This window comes from Podarcis pityusensis (assembly GCF_964106645.2).
Source record: "Podarcis pityusensis genome assembly, chromosome: 13".
Classification (NCBI taxonomy): Eukaryota; Metazoa; Chordata; class Lepidosauria; order Squamata; family Lacertidae; genus Podarcis; species Podarcis pityusensis.
This window is the reverse complement of record NC_138038.1, coordinates 43,808,470-43,827,128: the sequence shown is the minus strand read 5'-3', so window position 1 is coordinate 43,827,128 and position 18,659 is coordinate 43,808,470. Positions and strand designations below refer to the sequence as shown.

The following is an 18,659-nucleotide window of genomic DNA, read 5'->3' as shown; positions in this document are numbered from 1 at the left end:
GTGTCTACACTATATAGGAAAAAAGAATTCCATCCCCATTGATTCTGGAATAAAATATGATGTACATGCAGCCTAAGGTATCATTCTTTAGACAAAAGTGTAGAATATTCTGAGGAACACAAAAGCATTTATAAATCTGCCGTCACTGACAGAAGCAAAACATCATACCTTCAGGCTATAATGGGACACATTGGAAACATTTGGTATTCCTACATAAATGGAAGCAACGCCTGTTCCAGTCAACTGTGCTTACTTTGGAATTGGGTTTAGTCTGATAGATTGTTACTTATTTCTCTTTTTTAGCTGCTCTTTTGAGTTGAGCTCAGGCTTGAAGACAATGATATAACATTTTGGGGAGAAGATACAACCCAAGATTCCAGCACTGGAGGCCAAGATGGAGAAGATCTCCACAGCCACTACGTACTTCCCTTTGGTGCTTAAGTAGGATGGAACAAAAGAAAGCCACACACTGCAAAACACCAGCATGCTGAAAGTAATAAATTTGGCTTCATTAAAAGTGTCCGGCAGCTTCCGAGCAAAGAAAGCCACAATGAAGCTGACAAGAGCCAGCAATCCCATGTAACCAAGAACATAGTAGAACATGTTGGCTGAACCTTCATTGCATTCCACTATGACTTCTTCAGGCAGAGAGTGCATGTCCAGATCTGGAAAAGGAGGGTCAGTACAGAGCCATACTATACAAATACTTGCCTGGATAGAAGCACAACCAAGAACAATAGAGATGGAAAATCTTTTCCCCACCCATTTCCTCATGTTGGATCCTGGTTTGGTGGCCATGAAAGCCAGAACCACAGTGAGGGTTTTAGCCAAAACAGAAGAAACAGCCACTGAGAAGATGATACCAAAGGCAGTTTGTCGTAGATTGCAGGTCAGTAACTGGGGGCGCCCAATGAATAGCAAGGAGCAGAGGAAGCAGAGCAGGAGGGAGATGAGCAGGGTGTAGGTGAGATTCCGGTTGTTGGCTTTGACAATGGGAGTGTTTTGATGTTTGATGAAGATTCCAAACACCAAGGCTGTAGTTGCAGAAAAAGCCAGAGCCAAAAGAGCCAAACTGATGCCCAAAGGTGCTTCATAAGATAGGAAGTTTTCTTTCTTGCTGATGCACTGGTTTCTCTCTTGGTTAGGATACCGATCTTCTTGGCACTGGAAGCAGTCATCCATATCTTGAAGCATAAAGAAATCAGGATTACAGTTATAGCATTCTGAGTATCACTGAGATACAAATATTTATGCTTCAGGATCAGGAAACTATGAATTTTACTGCACTATAATTCAGTATAATTTACAGCATACACAATAGAGAAAAATATCTTTTTCAGGAAATTTTTAGAGTGTTAATATGTTTTGTCTTTAAGTTAAGCTATTTTTCGGTGGATACTTTCCAGTGGATAATTAAATCAGAAATAAATCTAAATAATAATTCTCAAAGAATTTTTGTTTACAAACACATACAATTGAAAATTTGGTTTATTTAGAGGGATAAAGGCCCTATGCTAGCACTAAGAACTTTCAAGCTATTTGGATTGAGAAATATTAATTAAGCCTTAATGTTTCACAGCTTACCAGTATGAATGGTTGTAAAATAGGAAGTTTCATTTACCAATATTCACAGCATTTCCTATCCCAGAAGGGAGGTTTAAAAGCAATGGAAGACTAACAGTGCTAATATAACCTAGTTAACACACCTAGGAATACGGTCAAAAAAACACTCTTGATTTGACAATTATTGAATTTTGGTGATCAAGTAAGTTGCTGTCCATGCAATCCATGCCTTTTGCAGGTGTGGAGGTAAGCAGAAACTATGTTGCTTGGCTGTTTATTATATTGTTTATGATAAAGCACTTGTATCTCTAACACACTATTTTTATGGAAGACATTCTGAAATATATGGAATTATGTATTTTTAAAACAGCTAATGCCACTAGTTGGTGCCAATCATTACAGAGCCAATTACGATACACCAAACCAATGAGAGGTTGTTCTTTTTAATGAGGGTGTTTGTCAGCTTCTTCCTGCACAGCAACAGCAGCAGAACATTACCCTTTCCGTGATCTCCATCTCTTCCTCTTGATATAGCAATTTCCATCACAGATGTTACAAATGTTTGTATTTGTATTGTGTTTGCATTGTAAATTTATTTCACAAAGAATAAATGGTATAGAGGAAAGAAGGAGGAAGTTGGTAGTTGGTGGTTGGCTGATTATTCTGTTAGTTGCATCTTTGACTGAGAACGTGGGAGTGTGGTCAAGCAGACACTGTCTGGAGGAGTTTCAGAGAACAGGCAAGCTATGGATTATTAGCTCATGCTCTGCTATGAAGCAGCTTTAAAACTAAAAAGGACTAAACCATCTCTTGGGTTCAATGGACAGAAACACATTTCATTCATTAATATATATTTACCTGTCAAGTAAAGTTTTATCTTCAAGTCTGGTGTAAGGCATCTATTTTTTCTCAAATAGCTAACAACAAACCCTCTCTTGGGCTCAAGGGACAGAAACACAGTATAGCTATCAATATCAATATCCTTATATATGAATGAATAATACTTGTTGTTCAACTGTTGCCAACCTGACAAGTAATGATTCATCTTCATGTCTTGTGTAAGGCATTTATTCTACCACAAATAGCTTAAAAAGTTGATATACTGTACCATACAGTCCCTACAAGAATAAGAATAAGAATAAGAATAAGAATAAGAATAAGAATAAGAATAAGAATAAGAATAAGAATAAGAATAAGAATAAGAATATGTTATTTATACCGCGCTCATCTGGCTGGGTTTCCCCAACCACTTTGGGCGGCTTTCAACAGAAGATTAAGAGAAATTGATGAACTATGCAAAATTGGCTAAACTGACATACAAACTGCGAGATAAGGACAACTGTGACTGTAAAGAAGAATGGGAACTTTTTACTAATTACTTAAGAAGACAGCAAAATGAATTGGAATCCTTGGAAGGTTTTGAATAAACATACACACATTTATTGATTGATAACATGGTGGATAGAGGGACACGGGTAGCGCTGTGGGTTAAACCACAGAGCCTAGGACTTGCCGATAAGAAGGTTGGTGGTTTGAATCCCCGTGATGGGGTGAGCTCCCGTTGCTCAGTCCCAGCTCCTGCCCACCTAGGAAAGCACGTCAAAGTGCAAGTAGATAAATAGGAACCGCTCTGGCTGGAAGGTAAATGATGTTTCCGTGCACTGCTCTGGTTCGCCAGAAGCGGCTAAGTCATGCTGGCCACATGACCCGGAAGCTATACGCCGGCTCCCTTGGCCAATAAAGCGAGATGAGTGCCGCAACCCCAGAGTCGGCCATGACTGGACCTAATGGTCAGGGGTCCCTTTACCTTTTTAACATGGTAGATAGATAATATAAGGATTAATACAATTTTATAGTATGCAGAGAATAACATGTGTTGAGAAATCAGAGAGAGGAGCTGAGAGAAGTCTTGGTGGGGCAGGGAGGGTTTGATGGGGGTGGGGGAAAGGGGAAAAATAATGAATATGATATGTTTTGATACTTTGTTATGTTGAAATTGTTAATAGAAAACTTTTTTAAAAAAATACATTAAAGCATCAGTCATTAAAAACAGGGCTTCCTTCAGATGTCTTTCAAATGTCACTTAGTTGTTTATTTCTTTGACATCTGATGGGAGGGCGTTCCACTACTGAGATCGCCCTCTGCCTGGTTTCCTGTAACTTCGCTTCTCACAGTGAGGGAACCACCAGAAGACCCTTGGAGCTGGACCTCAGTGTCCAGGTTGAACAAAGGGGGTGGAGACGTTCCTTCAGCTATACTGGGCCAAGCGCGTTTAGGGCTTTAAAGGTCAGCACCAACACTTTGAATTGTGCTTGGAAATGTACCTGTCTGGTTTGAAATCTTCCCTTCTGGACATGGAGTACAATCATAGCAGCAAAATGGTTCCCCCTCTTTCCTTTTTCTGCTGCAACCTGGATGGCAGTGGTCATTACACAAGGCAAGGGGCACCACCTATCCATAAACAGAAGGTATTGCATGTATTTGATTATATTTTTGTTTGTTCTTTGCCTTTTCATCAACAGGGTATTCCACTGAAATAATGCACTCGGAGGGTATTTATTATTATTATTAATTAGCACCACTATCTTTACAATGGTTGTTTCAATCACCAATATTTGTGCATATTCAAACCAATAAATATATATATATATAGAATCAAAGAAGTGAAGCATTGGAGGCAACTCTGGGGATCATGTATTTCAATCCCCCACAATGCAGGAATATACAGCTGTCCTATCAAGGGATCAAACCTGTGGCCTTGGCATTACCAGCACCATGCTCTAACCTACTAAGCCACTCAGCCAGTAAATGGTTCAGGCAAAGAAAATGTGCAAGCCAATGGACCTACTGATATATGTTTCATTTTAAAATGTGTTTATACAGATAAGAAACTGCAACTTGGTTCCTTTAAAAAAAATGAATCACAGAATAAAAATTAATGTTTCCTACGAAGCACAACATTGCATTGCATGCTTTCTGTGCTTGTCGCATGTGGATGTTCTCATTCCAAAACATTTATTGAATGATTGAGTTTTAGCTCTCACTCCACACTAAGAAAAATAACATCTCAAGCATGGCAACAGCAGAAATACAGTGGGTAGGCAGAGGTGTATGGGAACCAAGGGAATGATATTAATTTACAATTCCCTGACTCCTAAAAAGTTCTTCCACAGAATTCCTACAAAGGCTCTAACCCTTTGCTGCTAGGCACACCACACCAACTACCTTCCACTGGTCAACAGAGCTTGGTTCAGCTAGATAGTCTAGGTATTTCGACCAGTGAATGAGTGCAGAGTTGCAGGGTTTTAAACCCTGGAAACCAAGATCTCTACAGTGACATGTAAACAACCCATTCCTAAACAATACAAAGAATCAATGCAGCTAAAAGTAACTCATTCAGCAGGCTGTACATGATTATGAAACAAATCTGGTGAATGTCGACCTATAGACCTCAGAAGCTGCAGTTGGGTCCCACCTGGTTAAAACTCTGGTGCCATGTAATGATCTTCTCATCAATAGAGAAATCACTGCCCAGTGGAGCTTGAGGATCCATCTTCCCAACTTTCACTCTTAAGAAGGACTTATTTGGGAAAGTCACCCAGTTGATAATATCAAATCCACCTTCTAGCTCACATTTCTCATTAAAAAAGACAGTGTCCCCCGCACTGTTGTTAAACAATATATTCCTCAGGAAAGGTTGGAGCTACAGAGGAAGAAAGAGAATGGTACATTGGGTAAAAATAGAGAAGACACTACAAAGCTTCTGTTTTCTCATGCTGGGATCAATTCATACTATTTGTTGAAGCTCCCCTTGAGTTTTAAGGGGAGACATACCTGCCCAGATTCCATTTTAGAAACTAATTTTGTATTTCGTAATTAAGAAGCATTTTTTACCTAGAGGTAGTAGCTGCCTTCATTCAATGTAAGTAAAAAAATTTACTTTTACAAATTTGCCTGCTTTATTCTGAGCAACAGGTAGAAACTGAGGAAAGATCAGCAGAACACAAATAAACAGAGCTAAAATATGTAACTTGATAATTCCTAGCTTCACAGCCTCCTTGCCATCTTTTTTCTCCCACACATGTTGGATAGAAGGTTTAAATTTTAATTTACAGATTTAATCCTCAATCCATATCCATCCACCTAAGCTCAACATTTCCATTCAACTCTTTTTAGCTCTTTTCAACTGCTAAAAACATTCAAGCATTGCAGTATTGGCAAGCCATTTGACTTAAATTTGCCAGCATGCTTACATAGAATTTAATACAACAAAAGCTTTTGATCTGCTTATTGAATTTCACCAAACCAATGCAAGTGTGTATTCCTTGACAAACTATGTTAGACATTACCTGGAAATATTGATTTTGAGGTCTCCGATAGTTACCAAGCACCATCTCTCCCTGTTTGGTTCTGGGTGCCAACATGGCATGCAAAGCATGTGCCACAGCATAGACGGCATTGTAGATGCTGTAGCTTTGGCTGGTCATTTGCATTTCAAAAAAAGCCCCAGGAAGGCTCTCCAGCTTCTCCTCACCAGTGCAGAATTCCTCCTCCGTTTCCACATCTAGAAACTGGCAACCAAATGCCTGTTGCCAGAACAACCTGATAAAGCCATCGGCCTCAGAGTGGGGATTTAGGTTCAGGAGGAAACGGTGGAACCCCTTCACCTCACTGGAATGAATGGCAAAGGATAAGGCACCATGGAAGTTTAGTACATCCAGATCTTTGTGATATGGTTCCCATGAGAAATCCCAGTCGGCGGTCATAACCCACACTTTGTTTATGGGACTCATACTCATCATTATACCTATCAGTAGCAGCCATTGCAAACCTGTCATGGTGTTTTTGTCTGCGTTGACAACAAATACATTGACGTTTGTTTTGCTTAGGGACTCCACCGTATTCTGACTTTTCTCTATCAACCCAGTATTATCAAAACCCCTGTGGGTTACGATTCTTTCAGTGACAGCTATACAGATGCCATTCTGGGAAAGCTGGCGTGTCAACTTTTTCACAAACGTTTCTCCTTTATCATCAGCTGTGACAAATATCCCAACCCACTTCCACTGGAAATAGAGAAGAAGTTGAACAATGCCAGTGTATTGATGTGCTTCACTGGGGGCCATTTGGTACAAGGAAGAAATATGGTCTTTTTCACTCACCGCTGGAGTAAATGAAGAATAGGTGATCTAGCAAAGAACAGAGGGTTTTTAAATCACCAGGTAGGATATCTGTGTGTCCTTAGGTTTCTTATTCTTGCTGAATTCAATAACTTTCTGAATTTAAGGATTACTTTTTGAATTTGCTTTTGCGCATCCCTGCTCCTCATTTTCCTACTTTTACCATGTTTTATAGGCAGTAGTGGCTGGTGGAGTGGGTCAGGGGAACTTATTTGGCATCTTGTACATTGAGGGCAAAAAGGAAGGGAGAGAGGTTTGAACAGTGCAAATGCATTGTGGTGAGTGCTGGATTGTATACATTAGGTGCATTTTCATCAAACCAACCAAACTCTTCACCCCTACACCTTTCCCTCTGATTACGCCACACCAAAAATGGTGTTGGGAGACAGAGGCGTAGGAAGAAATTTCCCGGTGTGGAAAATTTCTTGTCACCCCGCCCCACATTGATTTTTTTTGGCCTGCAAAAATGGTTTTATGTTATTTCATATTTTCTTACAAAGGAAAACGGCCAGGTAAACAGATATTTTTGTGGAGGAGGGTCAAGATATTAATTGATATGCATCATGATCAGCTGGCAATTACTGACATGATTTTCTACAGATGACTAATTCATTACTGCAAATGGTTGAATTCTTTCTCACATCATTTTCCTTGAGGCAGGGGCAGTGTTTAGCACAATCAGCTGGTGATTACTGACATGATTTTCTACAGATAACTATGTTATTAAAAAAAAAGTAAGACTTTTTTGTTTTAGCCTGCCAAAAACATTTTCCTGTCCTTCTCTCCCTCCCAATGCCCTGGGAATATACACTAAGGCTAACTCATATACAAGAGTTGTGGAGTCTTCATTCCAGCCACACTCTTCCTACCTGTAGAATCTTATAAAGCTCCAAGATGGAGGCCATGTGGCTTGACGTTTCAGAGTCAAGGCCCCCAATGGCAGCTACCAAGTTCTTCTCAACACCACACTTGTAGTTGGGGATGGTTTTCCTATGATGAGAGATGAGGTTCAAAGTATTCCGAAAAGTCATCTTTGCTTCACAGTAGCTGTCATAGATCTGGAACCCCAAAGTGATGTTGGATAAAATGTTGGGGTTCTCGTTGACCTCATTCACAGCAAAGACTAAGGAAAGGACATGCTGGTAGTTCTTTGGCACTGTGCTGAAACAATACAGAGATTATGCATGTGGTGGGTCTTCCTGCTTCTGCTGGACAGACCTCATTTTTTGAAAGTGAATAAACACACAAAGGCTTTATCCCACAAGATTCAAATTTGAGGACATGCAATGAAACTGAATTTTGAAAGATCCAAGGGAGACAAAAGAAAGTAAACACTTAGGTAAACTATGAAATTTACTCCCACAATGGTTAGTGATGGCCAACAACTTATGTGGCTTTAAATGAAGATTTGACTTTTGTAATGAGGGATATAGCTATTAAGCACAGTGGTTATGTTCTCTCCCCACCATTGGAGGCAACATGCATTTGAATCCCAGTTTCTGGGAATAGGAGCTGAGAAGACTGCTGTAATGCTCAGCACTTGCTTGTAGATTTCTCATGGCATCTGGTTGGCCACTGTGAGATCACAGTGTGGGGCTATATGGGCCCTTGGCCGAAGTTAGCAGGGACTTTCTTACATTTGCTAGATCTAATGAAGTATGAAATGTATGACACAACTGCTGAAGAGCAGAGTAGGAAAAAAGAAGGGAAAAATATGGCTGCAAATGAAATATGAATTTCAAAGGATGTCAGTGTTTTGGTTTAAAAAACATTTCAGGAAATCTGAATTTGTTAGGTGTGCCTTTCAATGTAAATTGAGCTAGTCAATTAGATAAAATTAAGGGTGAGGATTTGCTGAACTAATATTTGAAATTGGAATGCAGAAAGGGGAGGTATGAGGAGGTCGGTGAAGTAAGTTTTAAGAAAATAAGGATTTGAAATTATACTTGTATCTTTTTTTTTCTCTTTTTTGTCTGTGTTTGTTTGTATTACTGTGTCTGTTTATATAATTTGTGAAATTTCAATAAATATTTTATTAAAAAAAATCAATGTAAATTGAGCTAGTGTTCTCCCCTATTCCTACTTACGGAGAGTCCAGGCGATGGTCCCATTTCATTGACTCTAGCTCAGTCTACTGATGGTCTACCTGTCCTCTCTACCACAAGTCCTACTAGCCACCTGCCACCACTGATGAGACTTCTTTTTGACCATACTATCACGTTTATTATCAAATTTTTATTATGTACGTACATAACCAGAAGCTTTTATCCCCAAAGGAATAAAATCATTTTCTTACACTAATTCATCAGCAGGTGTTTCCTTTGGCTTTTCCTTGAAGTCTATTGAAGTGAAGACTGGTAAGAAGAACTGTGAAGTGATTCCACCAGTAACAAAGTGCCCCGGCTGATAATACTGGTGTTGGACGTGGAAGAGATCAATGACACAATGCAAAGCAGAATGTATAAAAAATAGAGGGAACAGCATGAGTAGGGTCCAGAAGGGTAAACTTAACATCTTGAGATGTGGTGGTTCTCCCCTTAAAAATAAAGTACCTGTTTCAGTCTAAAATACTTATCATCACCCAGTGTCATCACCTTCTGTCCTGTTGCCCTCCAGCAGCTCTAATCTATTTTTATAAATAAATGGTAGAATAGCTGTCATTGGCACTGGGGTGGTTTTTTATAAGCATTCTGCTGTTTCTCTGTGGCATATGGGCTTCAAAATACCATATTGCTACTGCCTGAGAAAGAATGAATTGCTTTGTTTTAAGATAATAACATGGTACACCGCCCCAGCGGGGTTGCTTGGTCTGTGGCACCATGTGCAGCAGAAGCATTGAACAAAATATGTTTTTCCCCCTTGAAAATATCTTATCTGTTTCATTGCAGATTGGGCAGAGCACCTGGTTTCAGGAAGATCTGGATGGGTGTGAAAATAATAGTGGATTAGCCAGGCCTTGGGGGAAAATGGAAAGGCTGGTGTTCCATTATGCTCCAGAGAAGGGAATGTCCCAAAGTATAGAAAATGCCTTGCATGAAAAAGTGGTCAGGTCCAGCATCTTGACTAACAAAGGAAGGAAGAAATAGTTCACTGAGAACTTGGCCAATGTTAACATGTGGTTTTGTGGTTTTTTGCAAGGATGATGTCCATTCACATTGAGCACTTCCTTGCTTACTTTCAGGCTGCCAGAAAAGGCCCTCTGTCTGTTTTCTGATACTGTAAACAGAACCAGGCACACTGATTGCTCAATAATCAAGGAGTCAGCACATGGCACATCTGCCATATAACCTTGTCAGTTGCAGAAGCCAAAGTTCTGCCCTCTCTCCCCCTTATTTATACCTCTGTCCTTGCATTTTTTTCACTGTGACTCAGCTTTCTTAATCATTCTAGCCTTTTCCCATCCCTCCTTTCCTGCGCTGGGAGTGGAGAAGGGGAAGGAGCTGAATCAGGACTGTATTGCAGAGCAGGAGACACAACCCCTGCTCCTTCTCTTTCAGCACCTGCTGCTACCTCAAGCCTCTCCCCCTTCACCCTCACTCTCTGCTGGTGATTCCTCTTTGTCCCATCAGTCTGACCTGGTTCAAAGTCCCCTTCGCCCTCAGGTGCCTCCTGGCTGCCACCACTCTTCCTCATCCAGCCAGTCCCTGACGCTCACTGTGTGCACTATCAGGACTTACCTCAGAGGATGCCTGGGTTCAGGATAAGGCCTATTTCTTGCCTACATGGGGGATTAAGTTTTCAGATCAAAGTGATATGTGGGGGCAGCAGGTATAAAGGCGATGTTTATTAAAACACCGAAGGAAAACCCAGCTCTGGGCTGCGTATCTTAAATAAAATGAAAATGTGGTGCAGGGGAGAATGGGCAGTCCCAGAGCACCTCAGAGTAAAGTGTGTGGCATGATAGAGGCAATGGCACACCCACTCTTTAAGAGAACCTTTTTGGACCCAGAAGCTATGACCCAGAAGGTATGACCCAGTGACAGGGGTGCTAAGTGGGGGGTGGGGGGGCTAACCCTGAAAATTTTCAAGGAAGGAGCAGGGCTCCCTCAACATTTCATGGCAGCCATTGTGGCGCAAGCCAAAGGGCATGCTAGCGTCACCTCACTTTGCCATTGTAATTGAGGGGGCGCAGGCATGTCAGCATGCCATGACCCGTGTGGAAGCCATGGGGCGTCTGCATGACATGTCAACACACCCCACAGTGTGTGTAAGTGACATTATGACACCCCACGGCATGTACACATGGCCTGCTGACATCACACTTCCCAGGCAACCCCGATCACAGGGGTAAGGCAGCATGAATGCCCATTGACAAATAACCCTTTTGAGGGCAAGATCTTGAGATGGTGGTGAAAGTCCTTTTCAATCAAGGGGCAGGGCCACCTCAATATAAGCACACCCTTTGACAGGGATAAAAGACACAATACAACCAAGAAAGATTTCACCTGGCTGGTGCCATGCATGCAGGACATAAACAGGATCATTTGCAATACACTTCAAATTAGGGAATTTGTTCACCATATGAGAGAACATCACTACCCCCACCAGCATTGCAAAGCTTGACATTTGCTTTCACAAGACAGAATCAGAACTCAAAATAACCATAACACACTGGAGAACAGGGCCCAAGTTACAAAATGAATTTCAATAAGGACAAACATAAGGTTCTGTATTTAGGCAGGAAGAACCAGATTCCCAAATATAAGATGGAGGAAACCTGGCTTACTAGCAGTACATGGCGAAAGGATCTATGGGTCTTGGTGGACCACAAGTTTAACATGAGTCAACAGTATGATGCAGCAGCAAAGACCTAATTCTATTCTAGGCTGCATCAGCAGATGTATAGTGCCCAGATCAAGGGAAGTAATAGTACCACTCTATTCTGCCTTGGTAAGATTAAACCTGGAATACTGCATCCAATTCTGGATACCACACTTGAAGAAGGATGTTGACAAGGTGGCGCTTGTACAGAGTAGGGCGCTCAAGATGATCAAGGGTCTGGAAACCAAACCTTAGGAGGAACAGTTGAATGGGCTGTGTATGTTTAGCCATCATACGTTTAATAACTTTATAGTATGTTTATATAATTGACATCTTCAAATATCTAAAGGGCTGGCACTTGGAAGATGGAGCAAGCTTCTTTTCTGTTGCTCTGGAGGGTAGGACCCAAACCAATGGATTCAAGTTACAAGAAAGGAGATTCCGCGACTAAACATCAGGAAGAACTTTCTGTCTGTATGAGCTGTTAGACAGTGGAAGGGACTCCCTCAGGCAGTAGTGGGCTTTTCTTCATTGGAGGTTTTAAAGCAGAGGTTGGAAGGCCATCTGTCATGGGTGCTTTAGCTGAGATTCCTGCATTCCGGGATTGGGGCTGGATGACCTTCAGGGACTCTTCCTACTCTACTATCACATAAAGGTAAAGGTAATGGACCCCTGACCATTAGGTCTAGTCGTGGCCGACTCTGGGGTTGCGGCACTCATCTCGCTTTATTGGCCGAGGGAGCCAGCGTACAGCTTCTGGGTCATGTGACCAGCATGACTAAGCTGCTTCTGGAGAAATAGAGCAGCACACGGAAACGCCGCTTACCTTCCCGCCAGAGCGGTACCTATTTATCTACTTGACCTTGATGTGCTTTCCAACTGCTAGGTGGGCAGGAGCAGAGACCGAACAACGGGAGCTCACCCTGTCGTGGGGATTCAAACCGCTGACCTTCTGATCGGCAAGTCCTAAGCTCTGTGGTTTAACCCACAGCGCCACCCACGTCCCTTCTACTATCACATGTTCTATATTAATTAATCAAAGTAAATCAAGCAGAACAATACAATAAAAATATTAGGTGTAGAAGTACAAATATAAATAAATGAAACCGATATATCTGAAAAAGGTTTAAATTAGATAAGTAGAGTACTTATGAACATTACGAAGACCAAATTTCATGTTGCACCATGGAAAGGGATTCATTTGTGTCTATATTTGTTGTGTTCTGTACGTGATAAAATCCCAGCAAACTGCACAGAATTTTTCATTATTATTCACTTTCTTTTTGAAACACATTTTATTATGAGCAAATTTTTCAACTAGTGCTAAACAACACATATTTTTATGCTGGAGCAGGTTGCAAGTACTGTAAGGTTTTCCATATTTTGACAACTGCAGTTCTGACAGTAAGCAACATCTATATCAAGAGAACCTGAAAGCTGAAGCCTTCCCAAACACACAAACCTTAAAACATTTAAAACGTTATCCACTATAATGATTTTAATAGTTAGATTGTTACTTATTTCTCTTTTTTAGCTGCTCTTTTGAGTTGAGTTTAGGCTTGAAGACAATGATATAACATTTTGGGGAGAAGATACAACCCAAGATTCCAGCACTGGAGGCCAAGATGGAGAAGATCTCCACAGCCACTATGTACTTCCCTTTGGTGCTTAAGTAGGTTGGAACAAAAGAAAGCCACACACTGCAAAACACCAACATGCTGAAAGTGATAAATTTTGCTTCATTAAAAGTGTCCGGAAGCTTCCGAGCAAAGAAAGCCACAACGAAGCTGACAAGAGCCAGCAATCCCATGTAACCAAGAACAGAGTAGAACATGTTGGCTGAGCCTTCATTGCATTCCACTATGACTTCTTCAGGCAGAGAGTGCATGTCCAGATCTGGGAAAGGAGGGTCAGTACAGAGCCATACTATACAAATACTTGCCTGGACAGAAGCACAACCAAGAACAACAGAGGTTGAAAATCTTGTCCCCACCCATTTCCTCATGTTGGATCCTGGTTTGGTGGCCATGAAAGCCAGAACCACCGTGAGGGTTTTAGCCAAAACAGAAGAAACAGCCACTGAGAAGATGATACCAAAGGCAGTTTGTCGTAGATTGCAGGTCAGTAACTGGGGGCGTCCAATGAATAGCAAGGAGCAGAGGAAGCAGAGCAGGAGGGAGATGAGCAGGGTGTAGGTGAGATTCCGGTTGTTGGCTTTGACAATGGGAGTGTTTTGATGCTGGATGAAGATTCCAAACACCAAAGCTGTAGTTGCAGAAAAAGCCAGAGCCAAAAGAGCCAAACTGATGCCTAAAGGTGCTTCATAAGATAGGAAGTTTTCTTTCTTGCTGATGCACTGGTTTCTCTTTTGGTTAGGATACCGATCTTCTTGGCACTGGAAGCAGTCATCCATATCTTGAAGCATAAAGAAATCAGGATTACAGTTCTAGCATTCTGAGTCTCACTGAGATACAAATATTTATGCTTCAGGATCAGGAAACTTTGAATTTTACTGCACTATAATTCAATATAATTTACAGCATACACAATAGAGAAAATATCTTTTTCAGGAAATTGTTAGAGTGTTAACATGTTTTGTCTTTAAGGTAAGCTATTTTTGGAAGATTGTTTCCAGTGGATAATTAAATCAGAAATAAATCTAAATAATAAATCTCAGAGAAAGTTTGTTTACAAACTCATACCAAATTTTGGCGTGTTTAGAGGGATAAAGTCCCTATGCTAGCAGTAAGAACTTTCAAGCTATTTGGATTGAGAAATATTAATTAAGCTTTAATGTTTCACAGCTTATCAGTAGAAATGGTTGTAAAATAGGAAGTTTCATTTACCAATATTCACACCATTTCCTATCCCAGAAAGGAGGCTTAAAAGCAATGGAAGACTAACAGTGCTAATATAACCTAGTTAACACACCTAGGAATATACTTTTGAATTGACAATTCTAGAGTTTTGGTGATTAAGTAAGTTGCTGTCCATGCAATCCATGTATTTTACAGGTGTGGAGGTAAGCAGAAACTATGTTGCTTGGCTGTTTATGATATTGTTTGTCAGCTTCTTCTGGGACAGCAACAATAACAGAACATTACCCATTCCGTGATCTCCATCTCTTCCTCTTGATACAGTGGTGCCCCGCAAGACGAACGCCTCGCAAGATGGAAAACCCGCTAGACGAAAGGGTTTTCCGTTTTGGAGGCGCTTCGCAAAACGAATTTCCCTATGGGCTTGCTTCACAAGACGACAGCCCATAGGGAAATCTCAGGGACAGCGGGGAAGCGCAGCGCGTCTTCCCCACTGTCCTCGGACCTCCTCCGAAGCCTGGCGGCGGGGCGGGGACACCTCCTCCCGCCGCCGCCGGGCTTCGGAAGGCTCCTCCAAAGCCGGGCGGCGGGGCGGGAACACCTCCCGCCGCCAGGCTTCGGAAGGTTCCTCCGAAGCCGGGCGGGGGGGAGGGAACACCTCCCCCCGCCGCCCGGCTTCGGAACGGTGCTCCGAAGCCGGGCAGGGGGGAGGGAAGACCTCCCGCCGCCGCCCGGCTTCGGAACAGTGCTCGGAAGCCGGGCGGGGGGGAGGGAACACCTGCCGCCGCCGTCCGGCTTCGGAACGGTGCTCCGAAGCCGGGCGGGGGGAGGGAACACCTCCCCGCGCCGCCTGGCTTCGGAACGGTGCTCCGAAGCCGGGCGGGGGGGAGGGAACACCTGCCGCCGCCGCCCGGCTTCGGAACGGTGCTCCGAAGCCGGGCGGTGGGGAGGGAACACCTCCCCCTGCCGCCCGGCTTCGGAACGGTGCTCCGAAGCCGGGCGGGGGGGAGGGAAGACCTCCCGCCGCCGCCCGGCTTCGGAACGGTGCTCCGAAGCCGGGCGGGGGGGAGGGAACACCTGCCACCGCCGCCCGGCTTCGGAACGGTGCTCCGAAGCCGGGCGGGGGGGAGGGAAGACCTCCCACCGCCGCCCGGCTTCGGAACGGTGCTCCGAAGCCGGGCGGGGGGGGGAGGGAACACCTGCCGCCGCCGCCCGGCTTCGGAACGGTGCTCCGAAGCCGGGCGGTGGGGAGGAAACACCTCCCCCGCCGCCCGGCTTCGGAACGGTGCTCCGAAGCCGGGCGGTGGGGAGGGAACACCTCCCCCCGCCGCCCGGCTTCGGAACGGTGCTCCGAAGCCGGGCGGTGGGGAGGGAACACCTCCCGCCGCCGCCCGGCTTCGGAACGGTGCTCCGAAGCCGGGCGGGGGGGAGGGAACACCTCCCCCCGGCGCCCGGCTTCGGAACGGTGCTCCGAAGCCGGGCGGGGGGGAGGGAACACCTCCCGCCGCCGCCCGGCTTCGGAACGGTGCTCCGAAGCCGGGCGGGGGGGAGGGAAGACCTCCCGCCGCCGCCCGGCTTCGGAACGGTGCTCCGAAGCCGGGCGGGGGGGGAGGGAACACCTTCTGAAGGCGGGCGGGGGGCGAAAGTCTTTGCTCCCCCCTGCCTGCCTGTCCCGGAGGGCTTTTGAAGGCAGGGGGGGAGCAAAGACTTTCGCCCCCCGCCCGCCTTCAGAAGAGGTCCAGGACCTCTTCTGAAGGCTGGCGGGGGGCGAAAGTCTTTGTCCCCCCTGCCTGCCTTCCCAGGGGCTTTTAAATCGCCCCGGACAGCGGAGAAGTCCTCCGCTGTCCCGGGGCGATTTTAAAATGCCGCCCGCCAGCATTTTAAGATCGCCCGGACAGCGGAGAAGTCCTCCGCTGTCCCGGGGTTTTTTAAAATGCTGGGGGTGGGAAGAAAAGCCCTTGCCCCCCCCCCAGCCTTCAGAAGAGGTCCGGGGACAGACTGTCCCCGGACCTGGTCTGAAGGCGGTTTCCCTAGGAACGCATTAATTGATTTTCAATGCATTCCTATGGGAAACCGTGCATCGCAAGACGAAAAACTCGCAAGACGAAGAGACTTGCGGAACGAATTAATTTCGTCTTGCGAGGCACCACTGTATAGCAATTTCCATCACAGATGTTACAAATGTTAGTATTTGTATTGTATTTGCATTGTAAATATATTTAACAAAGAATAAATGGTATTGAGGAAAGAAGGAGGAAGTTGGTAGCTGGCGGATGGCTTATTATTCTGTTAGTTGCATGTTTGACTGAGAACATGGGAGTGTGGTGACTTCAAGCAGACACTTTCTGGAGGAGTTTCAGAGGACAGGCAAGCTATGGATTATTAGCTTATGCTCTGCTATGAAGCAGCTTTAAAAACAAAAAAGGACTAAACCATCTCTTGGGTTCAAGGGACAGAAATACATTGCGTTCATTAATATATATTTACCTGACATGTTTTATCTGGTGCAAGGCGTCTATTTTTTCTCAAATAGCTAACAACAAACCCTCTCTTGGGCTCAAGGGACAAAAACACATTATAGATATCAATATCAATATCAATATCAATATCAATATCAATATCAATATCAATATCTATGAATGAATAATACTTGTTGTTCAACTGTGGCCAACCTGACAAGTAATGATTCATCTTCATGTCTTGTGTAAGGCATCTATTCTACCACAAATAGCTAAAAAAGTTGATATACTGTACCATACAGTCCCTACAAGAATAAGAATAAGAATATGTTATTTATACCACACTCATCTGGCTCGGTTTCCCCAACCACTTTGGGTGGCTTTCAACAGAAGATTAAGAGAAATTGATGAACCATGCAGAATTGACTAAACTGACATACAAACTGTGAGATAAGTACTACTGTGACTTTAAAGAAGAATGGGAACTTTTTACAAATTACTTAAGAAGACAACAAAATGAATTGGAATCCTTGGCAGGTTTTGAATAAACATACACAAATTTATTGATTGATAACATGGTAGATAGATAATATAAGGATTTATACAATTTTATAATATGCAGAGAATAACATGTGTTGAGAAATCAGAGAGAGGAGCTGAGGGTAGTCTCGGAGGGGAAGGGAGATGTAATGGTTCTAGGGGTTGCTCGAGCGTAAGCCGGTGCAAACACCTGGCTGGGTTGCCTGAGTGAACCTTTTCTGTTTGGACAGCCACTCACCCGTGGCTGTCTCAATTGCTGGCAGAATCCGTCAGTGGGTGTTTCTTAAACTTCTTCCAGCAAAAAAGCTCTTTGACTCCTAGTCTCCTCCTACTCTCTCTGCGCGAAAGCCTTCTGCGCAAGGAGGGCGTAGGCAGCGGAGGACCTCTACTCTCCCCGCTGGTCCCCGGCAAGGAGTCATGGGACCGCCTCGCCGCTTCCCCCATCTGCCCCCCCTTCTTCACTGGTGCTACGCTGATTCTCTTCCCCAGAAGATGGGCTGCCTCTCCCAATCCCGGGACGCTCTCCGGAATCCCTCTGGATTTTGCTCTCTCCCTCCGGCACTGATGGCAGTTCCCTGACAGGAGGGTTTGATGGGGTGGGGGGGAAAGGGAAAAAATAATGAATATGATATGTTTTGATATTTTGTTATGTTGAAATTGTTAATAGAAAACTTTTTTTAAAAAAATACATTAAAACTTCAGTCATTAAAAACTTCCCGAAACAGGGCTTCCTTCAGATGTCTTCTAAATGTCACATAGTTGTTTATTTCTTTGACATCTGATGGAAGGGCGTTCCACTACTGAGATCGCCCTCTGCCGGTTTTCCTGTAACTTCGCTTCTCACAGTGAGGGAACCACCAGAAGACCCTCGGAGCTGGACCTCAGTGTCCAGGTTGAACAAAGGGGGTGGGGACGCTCCTTCAGCTATACTGGGCCGAGGCCGTTTAGGGCTTTAAAGGTCAGCACCAACACTTTGAATTGTGCTCAGAAATGTACCTGTCTGGTTTGAAATCTTCCCTTCTGGACATGGAGCACAATCATAGCAGCAAAATGGTTCCCCCTCTTTCCTTTGTCTGCTGCAACCTGGATGGCAGTAGTCATTACACAAGGCAAGGGGCACCACCTATCCATAAACAGAAGGTATTGCATGTTTTTGATTATATTTTTGTTTGTTCTTTGCCTTTTCATTAACAGGGTGTTGCATTGAAATAATGCACTCGGAGGGTATTTTTTATTATTATTATTATTATTAATTAGCACCACTATCTTTACAATGGTTGTTTCAATCACCAATATTTGTGCATATTCAAACCAATAAATATATATATATAGAATCAAAG

General features: G+C 43.7%; 1 protein-coding gene across 1 annotated transcript; it reads right to left on the bottom strand.

Annotated features, from left to right (window-relative positions):
• Positions 1-282: 282 nt before the first annotated feature.
• LOC308460917 (vomeronasal type-2 receptor 26-like) lies at positions 283-10,376 on the bottom strand (the record flags this gene model as incomplete). Its single annotated transcript, XM_080977451.1, has 7 exons — positions 283-1,184; positions 3,888-4,014; positions 5,039-5,266; positions 6,231-6,752; positions 7,613-7,904; positions 9,040-9,155; positions 10,254-10,376. The coding sequence occupies 7 exons, from the start codon at positions 10,374-10,376 to the stop codon at positions 283-285; spliced, it is 2,310 nt and encodes a 769-aa protein (XP_080833577.1).
• Between the last annotated feature and the right edge of the window lie 8,283 nt (positions 10,377-18,659).